General features: G+C 21.8%; 9 protein-coding genes across 9 annotated transcripts; 4 read left to right on the top strand and 5 right to left on the bottom strand.

The window, feature by feature from the left end:
• Positions 1–114: 114 nt before the first annotated feature.
• On the top strand, positions 115–2139 carry DDB_G0282201 (hypothetical protein; the record flags this gene model as incomplete). Its single annotated transcript, XM_635191.1, has 1 exon — positions 115–2139. The coding sequence occupies one exon, from the start codon at positions 115–117 to the stop codon at positions 2137–2139; it is 2025 nt and encodes a 674-aa protein (XP_640283.1).
• A 65-nt stretch (positions 2140–2204) lies between these two features.
• Positions 2205–4246, bottom strand: allB1 (hypothetical protein; the record flags this gene model as incomplete). Its single annotated transcript, XM_635190.1, has 2 exons — positions 2205–4068; positions 4161–4246. The coding sequence occupies 2 exons, from the start codon at positions 4244–4246 to the stop codon at positions 2205–2207; spliced, it is 1950 nt and encodes a 649-aa protein (XP_640282.1).
• Positions 4247–4803: 557 nt separating this feature from the next.
• DDB_G0282285 (cyclin-like F-box containing protein) lies at positions 4804–6486 on the top strand (the record flags this gene model as incomplete). The annotated part of the gene is made up of 2 exons (XM_001732951.1): positions 4804–6242; positions 6348–6486. The coding sequence occupies 2 exons, from the start codon at positions 4804–4806 to the stop codon at positions 6484–6486; spliced, it is 1578 nt and encodes a 525-aa protein (XP_001733003.1).
• A 366-nt stretch (positions 6487–6852) lies between these two features.
• On the top strand, positions 6853–8410 carry atg17 (autophagy-related protein 17; the record flags this gene model as incomplete). The annotated part of the gene is made up of 2 exons (XM_001732950.1): positions 6853–7005; positions 7097–8410. 2 exons carry the CDS (start codon positions 6853–6855, stop codon positions 8408–8410), a joined length of 1467 nt encoding a protein of 488 aa, XP_001733002.1.
• Positions 8411–8567: 157 nt separating this feature from the next.
• DDB_G0282197 (membrane bound O-acyl transferase family protein) lies at positions 8568–10547 on the bottom strand (the record flags this gene model as incomplete). The annotated part of the gene is made up of 5 exons (XM_635188.2): positions 8568–8719; positions 8839–9243; positions 9346–9639; positions 9830–10158; positions 10285–10547. 5 exons carry the CDS (start codon positions 10545–10547, stop codon positions 8568–8570), a joined length of 1443 nt encoding a protein of 480 aa, XP_640280.2.
• Positions 10548–11580: 1033 nt separating this feature from the next.
• Positions 11581–12043, top strand: timm16 (presequence translocated-associated motor subunit; the record flags this gene model as incomplete). The annotated part of the gene is made up of 2 exons (XM_635187.1): positions 11581–11671; positions 11793–12043. 2 exons carry the CDS (start codon positions 11581–11583, stop codon positions 12041–12043), a joined length of 342 nt encoding a protein of 113 aa, XP_640279.1.
• A 185-nt stretch (positions 12044–12228) lies between these two features.
• On the bottom strand, positions 12229–12899 carry DDB_G0282193 (hypothetical protein; the record flags this gene model as incomplete). The annotated part of the gene is made up of 2 exons (XM_635186.1): positions 12229–12468; positions 12705–12899. The coding sequence occupies 2 exons, from the start codon at positions 12897–12899 to the stop codon at positions 12229–12231; spliced, it is 435 nt and encodes a 144-aa protein (XP_640278.1).
• Positions 12900–13351: 452 nt separating this feature from the next.
• On the bottom strand, positions 13352–18062 carry polA1 (DNA polymerase alpha catalytic subunit; the record flags this gene model as incomplete). Its single annotated transcript, XM_635185.1, has 3 exons — positions 13352–15491; positions 15573–17401; positions 17502–18062. The coding sequence occupies 3 exons, from the start codon at positions 18060–18062 to the stop codon at positions 13352–13354; spliced, it is 4530 nt and encodes a 1509-aa protein (XP_640277.1).
• Positions 18063–18538: 476 nt separating this feature from the next.
• On the bottom strand, positions 18539–20369 carry CYP515B1 (cytochrome P450 family protein; the record flags this gene model as incomplete). Its single annotated transcript, XM_635184.1, has 3 exons — positions 18539–19531; positions 19643–20074; positions 20313–20369. 3 exons carry the CDS (start codon positions 20367–20369, stop codon positions 18539–18541), a joined length of 1482 nt encoding a protein of 493 aa, XP_640276.1.
• Between the last annotated feature and the right edge of the window lie 2027 nt (positions 20370–22396).

Genomic DNA, 22396 nt, shown 5'->3' with positions numbered 1-22396 from the left:
CATTTAAAAGGTAAAATTAAAAAATATGACATTATTTAATTTTTTTTTTATTTTTATTTTTTTATTTTTCAAAATTTTTTTTTTTTCAATTATTTTCAAATTAACCAAACAAAAATGAAAGTGAATATTATTTCATTTTCACTTATTTTTTTAATTTTATTTATTACTATATCATTTAATTATTGTCAAAGTAATAATCAAATTGATTTATATATTTCAAATAGTAAAGGAAAAGATGAAAATGGTTGTGGTTTATTAGGAAATGAACATCAATGTAAAAGCATTGATTATGCAATCAATCAAATCAAAGATAAATATAAATCAATTAATAGTTATTCAAAGATAAAAGTTCATATTACACCAGGTGAATATAAAAATATTCAACAAGATTTAAGTGATTTAAATATTTCATTTGAAAATACATTATTTCAAGAATTACCAATTTTAAAATTAATTGATCCAAATGAAGAAGATAATGAAGAAATTGATATTGATGATGATAATGATGATGATAATGACGAAAATAATAATAATAATAATAATAATAATAATAATGAAAATGATAAAGATAATATTAATCCATTTGATGAAAGTTATATTGAATATGAAATATTAGAAGAAGAAGTTGAACAATTAGCAAAACAACAAAATCCAAATGAACAAGTTATTTTTAAAAATGATGGATCAGAAAAACCAATGTTTTATTTATCAAATAAATCAAAAAATGAAATTACATTTAAAGGAATTTCATTTAAAGATAGTAATTCAATGAATTATATTTTAAATTTTGATAATAGTGGCAGTGGTAATAGTGGTAATAGTGGTGGTGGTGGTGGTAGTATTGGTGGATTAAATTTAAATATTATAAATTGTAATTTTGAAAATGATTTTAATCAATTTTTAAATGTTAAAGAAATATCAAATCAAAGGGTACAAATTATAATAAAGAATTCAAGATTCATTGGTACTCATCAAAACTCAATACCATTGGATGAATCATCAATTAAAATTGAATCAAAACAATCATCAACTCATATTGAAATTGAAAATTCAATTATTAAAAATATAAGAGGTAGTAATAATTCACCATGGATATCATTGAATTTAGAGAGTAAATCAAATAATGGTGATATACCAATGAATGCAAATGGTATATTTAATAAACTTTTAATTAAACAAACATTATTTAAAGATAATATTGGCAGTGGTTCATTATTAGTTTCAGGTTTTCAAATTGTTGAAATTTTTAATTCATTATTTGATAGTAATGAAAAATATGGTATAACAACAACAATTAATAATCAAAATAATAATCAAAATAATAACAATCATCATCAAAATATTAATTATAATAATAATAATGGTGGTGGTGCAATTTCAATTATAAATTCAGGTAAAATTTTAATTGATTCAAGTAGTTTTTATAAAAATTATGGTAGAGGTTTAGGTGGTGCATTGTTTTTAAATAATATTAAACAACGTATTACAATTATTGATTCAATATTTTATGAGAATTATGCATATAATGGTGGTTCAATTTATGTTAGTAATTGTAATGATAGATGTTCATTGGAGTTACAATCGAATAGAATAGTTAATAATGTTGCAACATTATTTGGGTCTTCAATTTATTGTAGTTATTCAAATGTTGATTTCCAAGATTCAAATAATAAATTTGAAAATAATATTATCACTGCAAAGAATGAATTTGAATTGGCAAGTAGTTCATTTAGAAAATTCAATTTCAAAAGACAAATTTATCATGGCTTCGATTGTTTAGTCGATTTAGATCAAGGTGGTTCAACTTGTAATTTCAAAGGTACAAATGAAACAATGGTAAATGAAATCTTAATGAATCCAAATTGTTCTGGTAAATCTTTATCAGCTTTCTTATTAGAACATTTTGAATTAATCTTAATTTTATTATTCTTAATATTCATTACAATTATTTTCATTTTATTTTTAAAAATTTCTCAAAAAAGACAAAATAATTTTAAAAACTTTTTAATTAATAATGATGATAATAATAATAATAATAATATTAATTATAATAATAATAATTATAATAATAATAATAATAACAATAATGAAGAAATTATTGAAAATAAAATTAAAAATAGAAAAAATAAAATTAAATAAATAATTTTTTAAAAAAAAAAAAATAATAATAATTTATTTATAATATTTATATATATATAATGTTATTATAATAATTTTAATAATCTTGATTTTGAAATTTCAATCATTTCAGATAAACCTAAATTTAATTCTTTTTGTTTATCATTATTATTTAAACGATTTTGTAAAATTGGAATGATTTCATTCTTTGGACGACCATTTACAAATACAACAAATTTAAAACCAAATTTTGATTCATATTGTTGATTTAATTGTGTTAAATTTTCAAGAATTGATTGATCAATCGAGGAATCTTTATCACAAGATTGTTCACGGTAACTAATTGATGATGAATTTTTAACTTGTGATGCAGATACACCAATTCTTGGATGAGCATTGATAACTTGAATTTTATCAGATTCATTTAATGATTGAATGATTGAATAAGCTTGATCGATTAATTGTTGATATGATGAGAATGGACGTTTTGAAAATAATGCATTTGCTAAAGGTGGTGCAGCTTCAAATAGTAAATGAATACAATCAAAGAATGTTTTTTGCTCAGTTAAACTATTTAATAACTCTATGGTTGGTAATGTTGGTGATGGGTAAATTGGATTTGTGTGAATTTTAGTTTGAATTAAACGTTTACCAATAATTTTTGAAATTGTTTGATCACCTTTTGAAAATATTTTATTACCACGTAAAATCGTGTGGTGAACTACACCTAAAAGTTTTTCACCGTGGTATGGTGAATTTTTATTTTTTACCATTAATAGACCTTGGTCGACTGTAAACGATTCTTCAGGATCCCATATAACGAAATCTGCATCTCTGCCAATTTTAATTGACCCTTTACGATCGTTTAAGCCAACTAGACGTGATGGTGCGTCAGACATGTATTCTGAGAGTTTGGCTAATGGCACACCCCTTTTGCTAGCCTCTGTCCAAATGATTGGTAAGCCTAATTGTAGCGAACTAATGCCACCCCATGCTTTCATGAAATCACCTTGTTCAATTAATTTCAAATCTAATGTACATGGTGAGTGGTCGCTAACGATGATGTTTATGGTACCATTGGTCACAGCTTTCCAAAGTAAATCTTTATTTTCACTTTCACGTACTGGTGGACAGCATTTATAGAGTGTGTTACCGTATGGGACTTGCTCAGATTCAAAGTATAGATAATGGTAGGTTGTCTCTGCAGTAATTGGCACACCATCATTATGAACCGCCTCGTGAATGGCTTCAATTGCATCACTGGATGATAAATGAACGATATGAGTTTTTATCATATTCTTTTTAGTTAACTCAATAACCTTATCAATTGCTATATTCTCACTAACTCTTGGTCTACTTTTGAGGAAGGTGTCGTATAATTTTGGATCTGCATTCTCACGTTGTAATCTCTCAGTGGCCTCTTTAATTGGTTCCTCAATCTCTGCATGAAACATCATAACTACATCCCTTCCACCTTGCTCATCTTTTAATTTTTTCATTACATTCATTGCTTCTTGAATATCATCCTCTTTCACATGTGGGAATTCATCAATACCAGAATGAACTAAAAATGATTTAAAACCAACTACACCACCTTCTAATACCATTCTAGAGATCTCTGATGAATTACCCGGTATAATACCACCCAATAAACCAACATCAACTCTTAATTTACCTGGCATCGATTCAATTTTAGTTTGTAAATTTTCAAATGTTGTTGTAACTGGTGAACTATTCAATGGCATATCAATAATGGTTGTTACACCACCTGATGCTGCTGCACTTGTTGCACTTAAAAATCCTTCCCATTCTGTTCTACCTGGTTCATTAATATGAACATGACTATCAACTAATCCACCCATAATAACTAATTTCTCTTCTTCAATTAAAACCTCATGTTCTTCTTTAATTTCACTTGAATAATCTTTAATATCAATAATAATACCATTTCTTTATAAAAAAAAATATAAATTAATTTTTAATTTTAAAATTATTTATTATTTATTATTTATTATTTATTATTTTATTAATTAAAAACTTACTTAATTAAAATTGATGCTGGTTTTATTTCACCATTTATTACAACTTTTTTTCCTTTAATAACTTTAATTATATTTTCACTGTTCATTATTTAATTATTAAAAAAAAAAAAAAAAAAAAAAACTTTTTTTTGATTGGTTTGGGCTAAAAAAAAAAAAAAAAAAAATTTTAAATTAAATTTAATTTTAAAATTTTTTTCTTCTTTTGCAATGAAAGTAAAAAATATCTAATCAAAAAATGGTATAAACAAATTTTTGATTACGAGTTTATAATTAAATAAAAAAAATAAAAAAAAAAAAAAAAAAACAAAAATTACTATTTTAAGAAAAAAAAAAAAAAAAAATGCAATGAATTTTTTATTTTTTTTTTAATTTTTTTTTTAATTTTTTTTTTTTTATTTCTAAACATTTATTATTTTTTTAAATTTTTTTTTTTTTTTTTTATTTTTTTTTTAATTTTTTTTTTTTTTTTCTTTACTAATTATGGGTTTATAATTAAAAAAAAAAAAAAAAAAACACAATTATTTGCACACATTTACTACAATCATAAAATATTCAATTAAAAATCATACAAATATTTATTTTAATAATATAATTTAATAATAAAACAAAAAAAAAAAAAAAAAAAAAAAAAAAAAAAAAAAAAATGGAAGATGAAGATAATCAACAACAACAACCATGTTACATTTTAAATATACCATTTGAAAATTTATTAATTATATTACAAAATTTACATACAAAATCACTTTTAGAATTATCTCAAGTTAATTTATATTTTAACCAAATCATTTCAAATTCTTCAATTTCAAATATGATTTGGAATGATATTATTCAAAAAGATTTCTTATTATCAACTGATAATGCAATTATCAAATATAAATTAAATATTAATAATGAAGAAGTAGAAAATAATGTTAATACTAATAATGAGGAGGAGGAGGATAATAAAGATGAAGAAAATGAAGATGAAAAAGAAGAGTATGATGAAGAGTATGATGAAGAGTATGATGAAGATGATGAAGATGAAGATAATGATGACGATGACGATGATATTAATGAAGAAGCAAATTATTTAAAAGAATTAAGAAAATCATATAAAAGTCAAAATAAAAATAAAAATGAACATTTAGATTTAGAAAGAGAACAAAATGAAATAATAGAAAAAGAAAAATTAACACCAATTATTGTAAATAAATTATTACATCAAAGATTTAATTCAAATATAATTCATCATTATAAAACAATGAGATACATTTGGGATAGATTTGAAAATTGGATGGATTTAAATTCAATGGATTCAATGAAAAAATCTTTTCATTCGATTTCTCATACTAAATTATATAAATTAATTTCAACTATTAAATTTGTAAATAATAGTTCAAATAATAGTTCAAATAATGTTGTTAATAATGATAATAATATAAAATTACCAGCTGATTATTTATGTTCAATGTTAATTCATAATGGACAAAAAGAATTTACAAGATATGGTTTATTAGGTACAGTTGAAGCATATGAATCAAAAACAAATATATTTTTATTATCACTTGAAAAGACGATATCGTTATATAAAAAGACTAGAAATATGCAATCATTTCAACATGTTTTATTTGTAGCATGTTCTGCCTCTAGAAGATATTATATAATGGCATTGCGGGATTTTAAAATTGAAGAAAAGAGTTTTAAAAAGGACCAAATCTTATTAATTGCTCCGGGTAGTCCAATGATTGTTGCAAATAGTTTTTGGGAATTTTTATATTTACATGCTTTTGCATTAGAGAAAGGTGTATTCACAACTAGAAGGAAAATACTCTATAGATATCCAGAGTTTTCACCTTACAATGGTGATGAGGTTGTAACTCAAGGTGTTAAAATAAAATGTAGTGCAGTTTATATACCAGAGGATGAAAATTCTTATACCTTCTTTTATAGAGTAACTATCTCAATGGATAAAGATGAAGATCCAAAAAATGCTTGTCAATTAACTCATCGTTTTTGGATAATATCAACAATTGATGGTTCTTCAAATGTAAATGGTCCTGGTGTAATTGGTAAATTTCCAATTATAAAACCTGGTGTAACTTTGTATGTATAAAATTAAATAAATAATAAAATAATAATAATAATATTTTCTCTCTCTCTTTTATTATTAAAAAATATACTAATTAATTAATAAATAAATAAATTTAGTGAATATTGTAGTAGGTGTGAGATTGAACGTTCTCAGGGTCATATGGGAGGTTATTTTACAATGGTTAAATTAAATAATAGAGATTATTCATTCCGTGCAACAGTTCCAACTTTTTTTTTAACAACAATTCAAAGTTAAAATATTAAAAATATTAAAAAATATTAAAAATAAAAATAATAATAAAATAAAGATTTCTCATCAAAACTATTTTTAAATTATCAAAAATAAAAATTCCAAATATGGTATCGAGACAAAAATAAAAATAAAAATATACAAATAAAAAAAAAAAAATAAATAAAAAAAAAAAAAAATGAAAAAGGTGTTTTTTTTTTTTAAAAAAATTTTTTTTATTTTTTTTTAATTAATTTAACAATTGTGTGAAGAAATAAAAAATAAAAAATAAAAAATAAAAAAATAAAATTATATATATATATATATAAATAATTTAAATTTTAATTTCAACTTATTAAATATATATATCTATATATATATATAGATATATATATGGATTTTTCAAGTAAATCATTAGAATTGTGTAAAAGCCATTCTAACCAAACTGATCAATTATTAAAGATATCAAAACAAACCTATGAAAAATATGATAATTCTTTATCAAAATTACATTTAATCATTAGAGAATTAAATAAACAATTAATTGTAACTATTATTTAATTATAAATTATTAGTTTGTATTTGTGGTATTATCAAATTCTTATATTTATTTACTTTTTTTTTTAAAAAATTTTAGATATTAAAAGAAACATCAACACAATTTAATGATAGATATAATACATTTATAAATGATTTTACATCGTTATCGAATCAAAAACAATCATTATTTACGTCAATAGAAAATAAATTAGAAATTTTAAAAAAGAAATATTTAGATAAAGGTTTAGTTTTTAAAAATAATAATAATAATAATAATAATAATAATAATAATAATAATAATAATAATAACAATAGTAATAAAAGTACTGAAGATGATAATAATGAAAATAATAATAATAATGATGTAAATAAAAATAATAATAATAATAACAATAATAATTTAAATACATTATATGATTTTATTGATATTGAAAGTTTAGAATTAATAAAGAATCAATTTTTATCAGAATTATCAGGATTAAATGAAATTTGTGATAAATCAAAACAAATATATAAATCAACCAATGAATCAAATTTAGAGATGGAGAATAGATTCTTAGAGATTCAAAAACAATATAATAAACAAATTGAAGAAAGTAATTCACTCTCTGATTTATTAACACAACAAAATAATTTATATAAAACAATTCAAAATCAATTAATTAATGTAGCTTCACAATGTGATTTTATAACTTTTTATAAACCGTCTCCATCACCATTATCACCATCACCATCACCATCGTCATCTTCTTCATCTTCTTCACCATCACCATCATCACCACAACAACAACATGATTTTAATATTAATAATAAAAAAGAACAAATTCAATTACTTTTAACAAGTTCATTAGAGAATATACAATTAATGTCAAAGAATGTAAAAGATATTGAAAATCAATTTAAAGAGAGTTGTAGTATTTATACATTAGTTTATTTATTGAATGAAAAGTTAAGTTTTGGTAATGATTTCTCAGAGAATTGGGAAACATTTGAAAGATTTAATTGTATATTCGAACAACGATTGGCTGGTGCAAATTATTTCATTGGTGAATTATATAGTCTTGGTAAATGGTATGATCTATTCGATGAATCCTATGATAATCTATTAGAAGAGGTTAAAAGAAGACAAAAAGAATATTTACGTCAAAAAACAATTGCTGAACAATTCAATGAAGAATTAAAACATAACTATAATCAAGAGATTCAAAATCGTTTAAAATTTTATGACTCTTATGGCAAATATTTACCAGTATCTTTATTCTCAACAATCTCTGATCAACCAATTTCTTTTCAAGTTAAACAAATCATTGAAGAATCTGTAATTGATTATTCTTTTAATCCTTTAAATTTAAAAAGATCTTCACCAATTAATCAACAACAACAACAACAACAACCACCACCAAATTCTTAAGAAATTTTTTTTTTTAAAATTCAAATATAAAAATAAATTTTATGTATATATATATATTTAAACAATTGCTTTTTATTTTATTTTTATTTTATTTTAATATTTATTATTATTATTATTATTAAAAATAATATTTATTGACTATTATTCCAAACTTTTTTTATGGACCATTATTCCAAACTAAAGCACTGTATTGAGTTGAATATAATAATTGAACAAGAGGTTGACCTACGAATACAGTTATCCACATTACAACATTACCAAATCTGGTTTTTTGTAAAATATCTAATTGTGTGAAATTTACTAAACCAACTGTACAAATTTATGACAGATAAAAAAAAAAAAAAGAAAAAAAAAAAAGAAAAAAAGTTAGAAAAGGTTTTTTTTTTTTTTTTTTTTTTTTTTTTTTTTTTATTATTATAAATACGTACTTTGTAATAACATTGTTGTTGATAAAATTGGTCTAATGAATCTAAATGATATGATCATTACAAATTCATGAAGTAATGCTGATAATAGAAAAGTTGAAAATAGTGCAAAAAATTTATTTAATTTTACAGTGTGCATTGAATCTCTATATACATGACGTAACATCCATTTATGAACTGGTCTATTCCATTTTCTCCACCACATATCAAAAGTTGTAGCATTCCACCAATCTTGATAAAATTCACGATCTGCATATCTTGTTACTTCTGCAAATATATTCAATAAACAATGAAATACTCCATAAAATCCTAACATCCATAAACTCATTGATGGTAATGATAATTTTAATAATAAAATTATTAATGGTAATGAATCAATTTGTTTATAAATTGGTCCTGTTTTACATACTATTTTATTTTAAAAAAAAAAAAAAAAAAAAAAAAAAAAATTAATAATTAATAATTAATAATTAATAATTAAAATTAAAACATTTATAAATGTTTACTTACAAACAACATAAAACATTAAAAATGCACCAGTTGCAGCTAAAGTTTCCTTTAAAATATAAGAGTATCTAATTGATTTTGTTCTTGGGAATTGAGTTTCAAATACTAATGTTGGAGCAATCATAAAGTATAAAAAGTGACTGAAACCAATATTTGGTGTTAAATCTTTTCTAATGATTGGTGTCTTATCTGCTTTTGCTTTTTTAATACCTTTTGCTAAAAAGTAATTTGTATGCCAATATGAATGATTCTTTAATGAAAATACACAAATTTGTAAACCTGTACCACCACTTAATACTAAAATTTTTTTAAAAAATTTTATTTTTGTTAGTTTCCAAAAAAAAAAATAAATAAATAAATAAATAAATAATAATAATAATAATAATAATAATAATAACAATAATAATAATAATAATAATAATAATAATAATAATAATAATAATAATAATAATAATAATAATAATAATAATAATAATAAAATACATACTTGGTGACATTTCATGAGCCATTACATAAGAGATTGAAAGTGAAAAACAAATGAATTGCCAAAATACATATAAAAATATTGATATGCTATTTGGAATTTTATCTCGTACAACTAAACATGTACAAAAGTAATTGAAAAATGACCAAGTTGCCAATCCAATTGATACCACTACAAACACTTGCCAATTTGTTATCAACCACCAAAATAATTCAAAATCAATTAACGTTCCTTTTTCTATATATGTATCTGCCATCATTGAAAATCCTGCCATGCAATAACAAATTGCTATATAATTAAATGTTCCCCATCCAATATCAGTTTGTGGTGTACTTTTAATTTAAAAATAAATAAATAAAATTTTCAAAAATAAATAAATAAATAAAAAATAAATTAGAATTTTGTATTTTTTTTTTTTTTTTTTTTTTTTTAAAAAAAAAAAAATATAAAATACATACGTTAAAATACTTTCTCTTGGTTTTGAAGTTGATGAGAATCTTTCTAATGATGGTGAATGAGGTGGTTCACCAATTGAGCTTTTATCATCATCAAATCCCCCTTTTTTTACTTTGAAAGTTGATGTTGTTTTTGATGTTGATGATTCAATTGATACTTTTTCATTGTTTTTTTCTTTATCTTCTTTTCTTTTTTTCACTAATTTTTGTTCCAATTTAGTTCTTTGTTGGAACATTGTTTTGGATGAATTTTCAGTTTCAATCATATAATTTTTTTTTTTTTTATTTTCTTTTTTTTTTTTTTTTTTTTATTATCAAATTAGTACAAGTTTCAATCTATTATTATTATTTTTTTTAATATTATTTACTTACTTTGTTTAAAAAATAAATTTAAATATAACTATAATGATATTATTATTACTATATACAATTGCGATTTTACTTAATTGTTGTTATTGTTTTTATTATTATTTTTTTTTTATTATTTATTTTTTTTTTTTTTCCTATATACAAAATTTTTAATGATAACTTTTTAATAAATATTCAAATATTAATTAATACACCCACTATAATTATTTTTTATGTACATGTTAAATTAAATTAAATTTTCATTTTTTTTTTTTTTTTATATTATTTTTTTTTTTTTTTTTTTTTTTTTTTTTTTAATATTTTTTTTTTTTTTTTAATTAACACACACCAATCAAAATTGCTATCATTATAAGAATTGCGATAGTCAAAAGAGAGAACACATCATTATCATAATTTTAACAACATATGAAACCCAATGATTGGAAATTAAATTAAAAAAAAAAAATTAATTTTTTTTTTTTTCAATTTTTTTATTTTTTTTTTTTTTTTATTTTTTTACCTTGAATATCTTTAAATAATGCAATAACTTCGTCATTGCTTACTTATTCACTTAAATTTTAAATTATTTTAAAATCTTTTTTTATTATTTTATTTTTTTATTTTATTTTATTTATTAAAGTAAAAAAAAAAGTTCATCAAAAAAAAATAGGAAAGTTTTTAAATAATTAAAATAAGATTTAATAAAAAAACTCCTTTTTTATTTTCAAAACAAATCAAATATTATTTCTTAACATTTTTGGAAATTTAAAAAAAAAAAAATAAAAAAACAAAAAAAAAAAATTAAAAAAAAAAAAAAAATTAATTTTTAAATTTTTTTTTTTTTTTTTTTTTTTTTTCAGTTCGAACGTTTTATTTGTGTTGCTGTTTATATAAAATTATTGTCATTTTTTAAATTAACAAATTAAATATTTAAATAATTAATAGAATAAAATGGCAGCAAGATTAATTGCAAAAATTGTATTTACATCAGGAACTGTATTGGTTCGTTCAATTCAAATGGCATATAAACAAGCACTTTTACGTATGTTTAATATCACTATCACACCCATTTTATTCAAAAGAAAAAAGATACCTATATACATATTATATACATAAAAATAATTTTCATAGAATTTTATTAATTATTTTTTTAAAAAAAATAGAGGCAGAATCAGGTATGGGAGCAGCAGCAGGTAGTATGGATGTTAAAAGTAAAATGTCACCAATTGAAGCAAGAAAGATTTTAGGTTTAGAAAATGTAGAAACAGTCTCAAAAGAAGATATCGATAAAAAATATAATGAATTGTTAACAATTAATGATCCAAAAGATGGTGGTTCAGAATATTTACAAATTAAAATTTCAGGTGCAAAACATTGTCTACATAGTGCACTAAAAGAAGGAAAAAAAATATAATAAATATAATAAATAAAATAGTAACAGTAATAATATAAATACAAAAAAAAAAAAAAAAAAAAAATAAGCATTTAGGTTTTTAGCATTTTTTTTTTTTTTATTTTATTTTATTTTATTTGAAATAGTGGTAATCAATTTAATAATTGGAGAGGGGGGAGGGGGTGGTGTGATAATTATTTTTCACCCTAGAGAGCAGGATCAGATACTTTACAACTACCATCAGATTTTACAACATAAACAGGAATTGGAGAATGGTGAACTAAATATTCACTAACAGAACCTAATAATAACTTTTTAAATGGATTCAATCCACGAGATCCAACCATAATCCTATCGAATGGTCCACACTCTTTTATATATCTTATTATTTCATGTCTAACATCACCATGTAATACTTGGGCATTTAAATTATTATCTAAAATAAACTATTGTAATAAAATTTTTAGGTGGATAATAATAATAATAATAATAATAATAATAATAATAATAATAATAATAATAATAATAATAATAATAATAATAATAATAATAATAATAATAATATATTGAATAATTGAATATAAATAATAATATTAATAATTGGTTTGAGTAATAAATATAAGTTTTGTTTTTTCTTTTTTTTTTTTTTTAAAAAATTTTATTTCAAATATTTTAAACTTACACCTTGATCTTTACAACGTTCAACATATTCTAATAAAATTCTTTCACCTGCATCAACATCTTGAGGTGGTGAAGTTCTAAAATTATCCACTGTTATGATATCTAAAATATCTCTTGAACTATCAATTGTCTTAAATGCTTCCAATAAAGCTTGATTTGAGGATAGAGATCCATCTACTGCTAATAAAACTTTCATTTTATTTTTAAATTTTTCTTTTTTTTATTATTACTTTTTTTAAATATATATAACTACTATTTAAAAATAAAAAAACAACAAATAATAATAAATTTAAAATTATCAAAACAATTATTTTAAATTAAATTAAAAAAAAAAAGTAAATAAGTTAAAGATAAATATTGTTTAGATATTTTTTAATCTATTATTTTTAATTAAAAATCGTTGTTTTTATAAATTTTTTCCAAAAATGGAAATTTTTTATTTTAATTTTTTTTAATTTTTTTTTTTTTCTTTTTTTTTAAAAAAACAAACTATTTTTTTTTATTTTTATTATTTATTTTATTTTTTTTTTCTTGGATTTTTTTCAAAAGGAATAAATTTTCCGAGATTTTAAAATAATTTATTTTTAATTTGATTTTAAAATTAGAATTCTTTATTTTTATTTTATTTTATTTATTTTTTTTAAAATTTTATTTATTAAGTATTGGATATTGAATACTAGCTCGAGAAGAAGCTAAATAATTATTAAAACTATCTAAAGTTTGTGAAGGAGTTAAGAGTGAATTTAAATTTACATTATATTGATCAAATTTAGAGAGAAAAGAATCAATTATTTGTTTTGCTTGTTTAAGAGTATTTTGATCTTCATTTGGAATGATTGTAGTGGTATTATCAGAGTTTGAAAGATCATTTCTAAATAGTTTTGAAAAGAAACTAATTTGATTAAACAATTTTGAACTTGTCATAATTTGAATCATTTTACCACGACATTGAGGTCTAGCGCAACGATAAGAGGTTTCTTTATAGTTTTTAGAGACTTTTTCACATTCGGTGCATCGTAAATCCCAATCATTATATTGCTTCAAATAAGTTCTAATGTTTAATTGTAATTGATTAGCTAATTTCTTTAATGGGATTTTAGCATGACATTGGTTGCAATCGAAGCCAGATTCACTTTTACCCTCTGAATCAATCTTTACAATTCCAGTGAATTCATTATTTTGACCACAATATGGGCATTCGAAATTAAAGGATTTACATTGTTTATAACGAAGATCTTCAGTGGATAAAGTATAACGTGGTTTAAAATCTTGATTAGATTGTTGTTGTAAATGGTCAAATTGTTTTTGATATTTTGTACCAGTCATACCTAACCATTGAGCCAATTCATGTGGTTCCATACCGATTGGACCGGTATTACGTTGAATGGATGGTAAAATCTGTTGAGAAAGGTACCAATCGATATCAACATCTTGAATTGATTCAACATCTGAAGGAGCTCTTGCTCTATGATGCCATTCCTCTTTAATATCTGATGATGAATTGCCATGTGTGATAATGTAAGGTACTTGCTCACCTGGTTGGACATGTAAACCTTTAGCCCTCATTTGAAGTGCAACTTGAACATGTGGTTGAATATCGGCATCATTATACTCCTCTGGCTGTTTTGAGAGGGTCTTAGTGATAATGAATTTTTCCACAGCAAGTGTGTTATCTTTAATTTGTTGTTGAACACTCTCTAAATATTCCTTAATTAAAGAGAAGAGTGCAATCTTTTCTTCACCACCTAAAATCAAATTTAAAACCCATTGACCTATATCCTTAGTGAGGTCACAATAATCTCTACGAACAATATCGATACCTTTATTTTCTCTCTCACATTTGGTAGTGGTTGAATCGATACGGAATTCCTTCAAACAAGCATATTTCTTCTTTTTAAATAATAATAAACGTTTGAAAATACCATCTAAACCAATTTCCATTACACTACCACGATATTGGTCATTGATTTTCTTTTGAATTTCTTTACCAATGGTTTCAGCTTCATTGAAAGTACCGACACCAGTGTAGATCATAAGGGAATCAGTATCACCATAGATTACATCATAGCACATTTTATTAACGATGGAAGCACCCTTTTGAAGATTTTCTCTACCCTTTCTAGTGACCAACTCTGCCAATGGTAATGCATAGAATCTACTATGAGAGAAACCTAAGCAACCATACATTGAATTTGCAATTAACTTAACGGCTTGTTGTTGAATATCATATTGTGCTTTTATTATTTTATTCTTTTCTTGCTCCATTCTCTTTTTAATTTCTCTTCTCTTTGAAACCAAACCATGTAATACCTTTGGAAGTATACCTTTTTCAATGGAAGATGGTGGTGGCATTGCTTCTTCCCATTTACCATCATCTCTTTTAACACGATTAATAGTTGTAAAACAAACATTATACTCTTGAATAATTGATGGATACAATGAATTGAAATCTAATAATACAACATAACGATCATAGAAATCAATTTTTGGATCAAGTACTAAACCACCACTATATGCTGCATGATTATCTTTATCTTTAGCACCACCACCACCACCACTACTACTTGATTTTTGATAAATTTTATCTGGTAATAAATATTTCTTTTCATGGAAATTATGTAATAATAAATATTCAATTCTTTCTGCTCTATTTGATTTTAATGATTTATCCCATTGATTACCTGCTAAATTTGTTAATTGTTTTGTTAACGGGAATACTAATAATTTGAAAATTAATAAAAATATAATATAACAATCATTTTCATTAATTTCAATAAAAATATTTAATCTAAAAAAAAAATAATAAATTATTAATAAATATTCTATATTCTATATATATTAATTATTAATTTATAAATTTTATATTTACTTTTTAGTTGTTTCAAAATATGGTTCAATTGATAAATAATTAATTTCAGGTTTATTAATTGATAATTGATTTTTTGATAATTCAACTAATGAATAATTCTTTTCTTTTGGTAAAAATTCTTTACAAACCAAATAGGAATCACAAATTAAACGACCAGAGATATGATTGAATCTATCGAAACTTGATCTTTTAAGACGACCAATGAATGCCCATTCCATAACTTTTAATTTCTCTAATCTATCTAAAATGACCTCAATATCATAGCCAATGATATTATGACCTGCGAAAACATCTGGATCAGCATTTAAAACGGTTTCACAAAAGAATGATAATAGATTTCTTTCAGAGGTACAAATGGTAACATTTTGTTTAGTAGTTGAAGCACCTGGTTTTTGAAAATCTGGTGGGAAAACTTGACCTGTCAATGGACGAATGGCAGTGATATACTTGATAGAATCTTGATTCTCTGTTGGACCATCGGCTGATATTGATTCATGAATCACTGAACTAATCATTACAACCTCATGTGAGGAGCCTTTCATAACTGATTTGGTACTGATACTCATTACGGTCAATGGTGGTGATGGTTCATTTTTGTACATACTTGGTTTAATGGATTTAAAGGATTTAACAGTGGCTTCATAACGAGCGAATGATTTCTTTTGATCGAAATTCAATGTGATACCTGACACTGTTAACCAAGTTGGACCCATAATCTTTCTCTTTATCAAGAAAAGCTCGACAGGTGATGATGTTATGCCATAGGCGCATCTAAAAGTTGAACCTTTGATATCATTTGGGAAAACCATCTGATTGGATGGGTAACTTAATTTCCAAACATAATGTTGTTCACCTACCGGACCGTTCTTGTGGGGTACAGAATAATCGAATGCACTTGTTCTCTTTACCTTTTTCAATTTGTAATCTTTAATTTTTGATCTGTCAACCAATTGTTTCAATTCTGCCTCAATCATTGTATCGGTGACTTGAATTGTAGTGGATTCACCATCCTGATCCAATTTATAATCTCTTGGTAAAAAGAATACATTTCTCTCCATCTTTTCAATGATAATACAACATGAGGCATATTTAAGTGGTACTTTTGTAACTGGTTCATCAGTGATTGAAGTTTGTTTAGTTGCGCCACCACCACCACCTGGTTTATTTGATTTAGAAGCTTGTAATTTAACTTTACCAAATAGAATGATTCTACCTTGCTTATCCTCTTCAGTTGTCAATAAAAAGAAATCCAACGATCCATCCATATTCATCTTTAAAAGATCACTATTCTTTGGCATAATCTCTTCTAATTTCTTTACCAAAACAACACTATCAACACCAGTTTTACTCCACCAATCTTCTTGATTCGTTTGTTTTGGTGATATAAATTGTTGTGCTTGTGGTCTAGTTGGTAAACTCATACTATTAACTTTATTTAAATTTTTATTTGTTATTGTTGTAGTTGTTGTTGTGGTTGTTGTTTTTGTATTATTATTATTATTATTATTAGTTGTAATTGGATTATTAAAATCGAAATCAAATTCATAATTATCATCTAATTCAACACCCTCAGTTATAATAGTTTCAGTTGAAATGGTTGGTTTATTTAATAATGCTTCTTTCTCTAATTTCTTTTCTAATTCTAATTGTTTTTCTTTTAATTTTTCTAAATCTAATTCTGAATCTGGTGCACTTTGTAAATCATTAAGCATTGATTCAATATCCAATGATGACATTGTTCCACCACTACTTAATTCATTACTATTTAATGTTGAATTGGTTGAATTTAATGTATTCGAATTTGATTTTTTTAATTTATCAAAAAAGAACTTTAGGAAAAAGAAAAAAAAAAAAAAAAAAAAAAAAAAAAATTAATATTATAGATTATTAAAGATGATTATTATTATTATTTAATAATTAAATACTTACAGATTCATTATTTGAAGTTGATTTTGATTCAGTTGGATTATTAATAAATTGAATTATACGATTTTTTTCAGGAACGATTTCATTCTTTTTTTCTTTTGTTTTTTTAACTCTTGGTGTTTTAACTTTTGGTTCACCATTTTCATCTTTCTTTGATTTCTTTTTAACTTGTCTTTTTTTTTTACGGCCAACTTCAATTGCTTCTTCTTGATCACTATCATTGTTTTCACCATCACCACCACCATCTTCATCATCCTCATCTAAACTATAATCATCATCACTATTATCGCCATCATCATCTTCGTCCTCATCTTCATCTTCGTTATCACTTGTTTCACGATAACCACTATCACCTTCAATGAAATCTCTATTCTTTCTTTTTCTCTCTTCTTTATCGAATTCAGTTTCTTGTTCTTTCAATTGTTCTAATCTCTTTCTTTCATCATCCTCTTCTTGTAATTGATCTGTTCTTTTCTCACCATCTCTTGCTCTCTTTATTTGTTCTAATGATTTTAATGTTGAAACATCTGTAATTGATTTCTTTTCTCTTTTTGGTCTATTCATTTTTTTATTTTTTTATTTTTTTTTATTTTATTTTATTTAAAATAAAATTATTTTGTTTTTTTTTCTTTTTATTTTTTTTTTTTTTTACACTTATAAAATTAATTATGTGTAAATAAAAACAAATAAGAAAAAAATGTTATAGTATACTATTGAATGTAAATAATTTAAAAAAATAAAAAAAAAAATATAAAAATTTTAAAAAAAAAAAAAAGAAAAAAACCGCCAAAAAAAAATCTTTTTTTTTTTTAAAATATTTTAGCGCCAAACCAAAAATAAAAAAAAAAAAATTAAATAAAACAAAAACTTAAAAAAGAAATTAAATAAAATTAACCAATTCAATCAAATATTTTATAAAAAAAAAAAAAAATACTTTAGAAAAAGTAAAAGAGTAAATTTAAATTAATAATTGTTCAAAATCGATTTCTTTATTTAAAATTTCTTTATAAAATAAAAGTTTTTTTTTTTTTTTTTTTTTTTTAAGATCTTAAAGATACTTTAGTAATAAATGGTTTTGGTTCTAAAGTAATACCTAAAATTGCTACTTCATCATATAATTGATTTTTATTTGGTCTTGAAAATTTAAAAGTTTTAAATAATTTTGTACCAAAAGAGAATAATTCATCTTCACTTAAATTTTTTCCAGGGCAAACTCTTGGACCAGTTGAAAAAGTGACTGTTTGAGGTGGTGAATTTTCAATGAAACGTAATGGATTAAATTCCAATGGATCAGTGAAAACTTTATCACAATTTGAAGCTGAATAAATATTACTAATGATTTGAGTACCTTTTGGAATTAAATAACCACCGATTTCAGTATCTTCACTACAAAGATGTGGTAAACCTAATGGTACAGGTGGAGATCTTCTTAATGTTTCTTTTACACATGCATTAAATAATGGATAATTATTCTTTTCAATTAATTTTGGAAAGTAAGATTCATTATCATTTTCGGTAGTGGTAGCAGTAGTATTGGTATTAGTATTTTTACAAATTTCATTATATAATTTCTCTTGAATTGATTCATGATTTGATAGGAATAAAATCATCCATTCTAATGCAGAACTTGTTGAATCAGTACCACCAACTAATAAATCTAAAACAATATATTGAATTGCATCAATTTTAATTGTTTGTGATGGGTCAGATCTAATTTGTAAAATTAAATAATCAATGAAACATTTTGGATTATCTTGATCCAATAATTCAACTTTCTTATCAACTCTTGGTTTAATGAATTTTGACATTCTATCACAAATTTCTTTTAATTTTTTATGTGATTCAAATGGTCTTAAAACTTTAATATAATCAGATGGCATTCTACTTAAAACAACTAATAATTCCTCAGAGGCATGAATAAAATCTAAAATATCACTTGGAATCAATTCATCTTCATATGGTATAGTTTCACTAAATAAATATGAATAAATAATATTAAATGATAATCTTTTTAAATATGGTCTTATAAACATCTTTTTTTTTATGTTTAAAAAAATAAATAAATAAATAAATTAATAATTTAGGAATTAATTTTTTTAAAAAAATAAAAAAAAAAAAATTTTAAAAAAAAAAAAAAAACTTACAGTATCACTTTTTGATTTTAATTGTTTTTTAATAAATTGATCAAATCTGAAATATTCTTGATTAAATAAACCTTCTAATAAACGAGTTTTTGATTTTGTTAAAGAAATATTTAAGATACCTCTAATTTTTTTCCAATATTCAGTTTGAGTGAAACCAATGTTTTGATTCTTTCCAACAACTTCAAATGATGGTAATAAAATTCTATCCATAAAAGATGTTGAATTTAAATGGAAAGCTTCAACAATAACATCAGGCTCATTTAAGATAACAGTGTCATAGGAACCGAATTTCATTGAAAATACTTTTCCATATTTTTGATAAAGCTCATTTAAAGATAAATGTTGTTTACCAGGTTTTAATTTATACAATCCACCAATAAATGGTAAATTAATTGGTCCCGGTGGATATTTATTTTTTCTTTTACTATCAAACTATTAAAAAAAAAAATAAAAAAAAAAAAAATTAAATTTAAAAAGATAAAAAAAAAAAGAAATGTTAATATGTTGTGAAATTTTGGGAAAAAAAAAAAAAAATCTGGATCTTTCAAAGAAATTTGTGTATGAACGGATGGATTTTAATGGGGTTTTTTTTTTTTTTTTTTTTTTTTGACTTTTAATTATTTGATTGGTTCATATTGTGTTTATTTATTTATATAAAATATAACATTACATTTTTGTAAATTATAAAAGTTATCATAAAAATGATAACTAATAATAATGTGGCCATTGGTATTCTAATAATTCAATTTAAAGAAAATTATGTACAAAAATGTTAATATTGAATTTAATAATTAAATAAATACAATAAATAAATACAATAAATAAATAAATAAATATATAAAATAAAATAAAATAAATGATTTTATAAAAAATGAAAATTATTTGAAATTATTTGAATTTTATAAAAAAAAATAATAAAAATAAGAAAAATAATAATAAGAAGAAAATTAATTATTGAGAATTATTTTTTTTTTTTTTTTTTTTTTTTTTTTTTTTTTTTTTTTTTTGTAAAATTAAATTTTTAATAATACTAAATATAATATATTTTTTTTTTATTTGGAAACCACGTGCAAGGACTTATAATTGGTTATAATTATTATTTATTATTAGTTGAAATGATAAATGTATATTTATATTTTTTTTTTTTAAAACTTATAAATAGTAAATTGTAAAAAAAAAAAAAAAAAAAAAAAAAAAAAAAAAAAATAAATAAATAAATAAATAAATAAATAAATAAATAAATAAATAAATAAATAAATAAATTAATAAAATAAAATTAATAAAATATAAAATAAAATGAATATAAAAAACAAAACTCCAAATCAAATGATAACAATAACAAAACAACAAACAATCTCAAATTACAATTAATTAAATTTAACAATACTATATGCCTGCTTCTACAGTACTGTATGATGCTATTTTTTTTAAATTTAGTGTTTGTTAGGAGTAATTGTGGTAGAGAGAAAAAAATAAAAACAAGGTGTATTTTTTTTTTTTTTTTTTATTTTTTTGAGTGGTTAAAATTTGAGGTGGGGTGTTGTTGTAGTTGTTGTGTAATAAATTTGACAAAAATAAACTAATTTTTGATGAATGAAAATGAGAAATTAATTGAATGGATGGCAAACACACATTCACACAAAATTTAAATTTAAAAAAAAAACCACAAAAAATTTAAATTTAAAAAATTAAAAAATAAACCAAAAAACACACACACTCAAATATAAAGAGTTTAAATTATTATTTTTTTTTTTAACTAACAATATATTGTGAGATCAAATTAATTAACTATAAAAAAATTGGTGTGTTTGTACTCATTTTTGGGCCCCATTATGATGTTTTCTTTAAAAATTAAAAAAAAAAAAACAAATTATTAATTTCCAAAAAAAAAAAAAAAAAAAAAAAAAAAAAAAAAAAAAAAAAACTTTTAAACAATGAAAAAAATCGAAAGGATGAGGGGTTAAATATTAATTCTACATGTTTTAAAAAAAAATTATAAAATAATAAATAATATAAAATTAAAAAAAAAAAAAAAAAAAAAAAAAAAAAAAAAAAACTATAAAATCTTAAAATTTTAAAAAATTAATTGCTGTTATACAATTAAAGGATTTGAGATGGTCGAATATTATATAAATATTATTTCCACTATTATATTAGTGGTAATGCTTGTTGTGTATTATACTAAATTTATACAAATAATAAATTTATTTATAAATATGTACGCAAAGGGGTTTTTTTTTATTTTTGCAAATATATATATTTTGAGGTAGATTTTTTAATAAAATAACAATTGGAGGGAAGATTTTATTATTATTTAAATATTAAAAAAAAAAAAAAAAAAAAAATAAATCAAATTAAAACATGAAAAAAAGAAATAATTAAAAAAAAAAAAAAAAAAAAAAAATTACTACTAATAATAATAATAAAAGTAAATGTAAAGAATAATAATATTTGATAACATTTTTTGTTTAATTTTTTTTTTGTTTTTCTTTTTAAAAAAAATAATTTATTTCAATTATTAAGAAGTTAATACTTACTATCTTTTTTTTTTTTTTTTTTTTTAAACAAATAAATGGGATAAAAAAAAAAAAATTTAATAAAATTATATAAAAATAATGGTTGGTTGGTTATATAATAACAAGATTAAAATAAGTTTTTTTTTTTTTTAAATTTGATGATTTTGAATCTTAAAATTTTTTTTTTTTTTTAATATTTATTTATTTTATTAATTATTGAAAAAAAAAAAAAAAAAAA

This window comes from Dictyostelium discoideum (assembly GCF_000004695.1).
Source record: "Dictyostelium discoideum AX4 chromosome 3 chromosome, whole genome shotgun sequence".
Classification (NCBI taxonomy): Eukaryota; Evosea; class Eumycetozoa; order Dictyosteliales; family Dictyosteliaceae; genus Dictyostelium; species Dictyostelium discoideum.
This window is presented reverse-complemented; position numbering and strand designations above follow the sequence as displayed.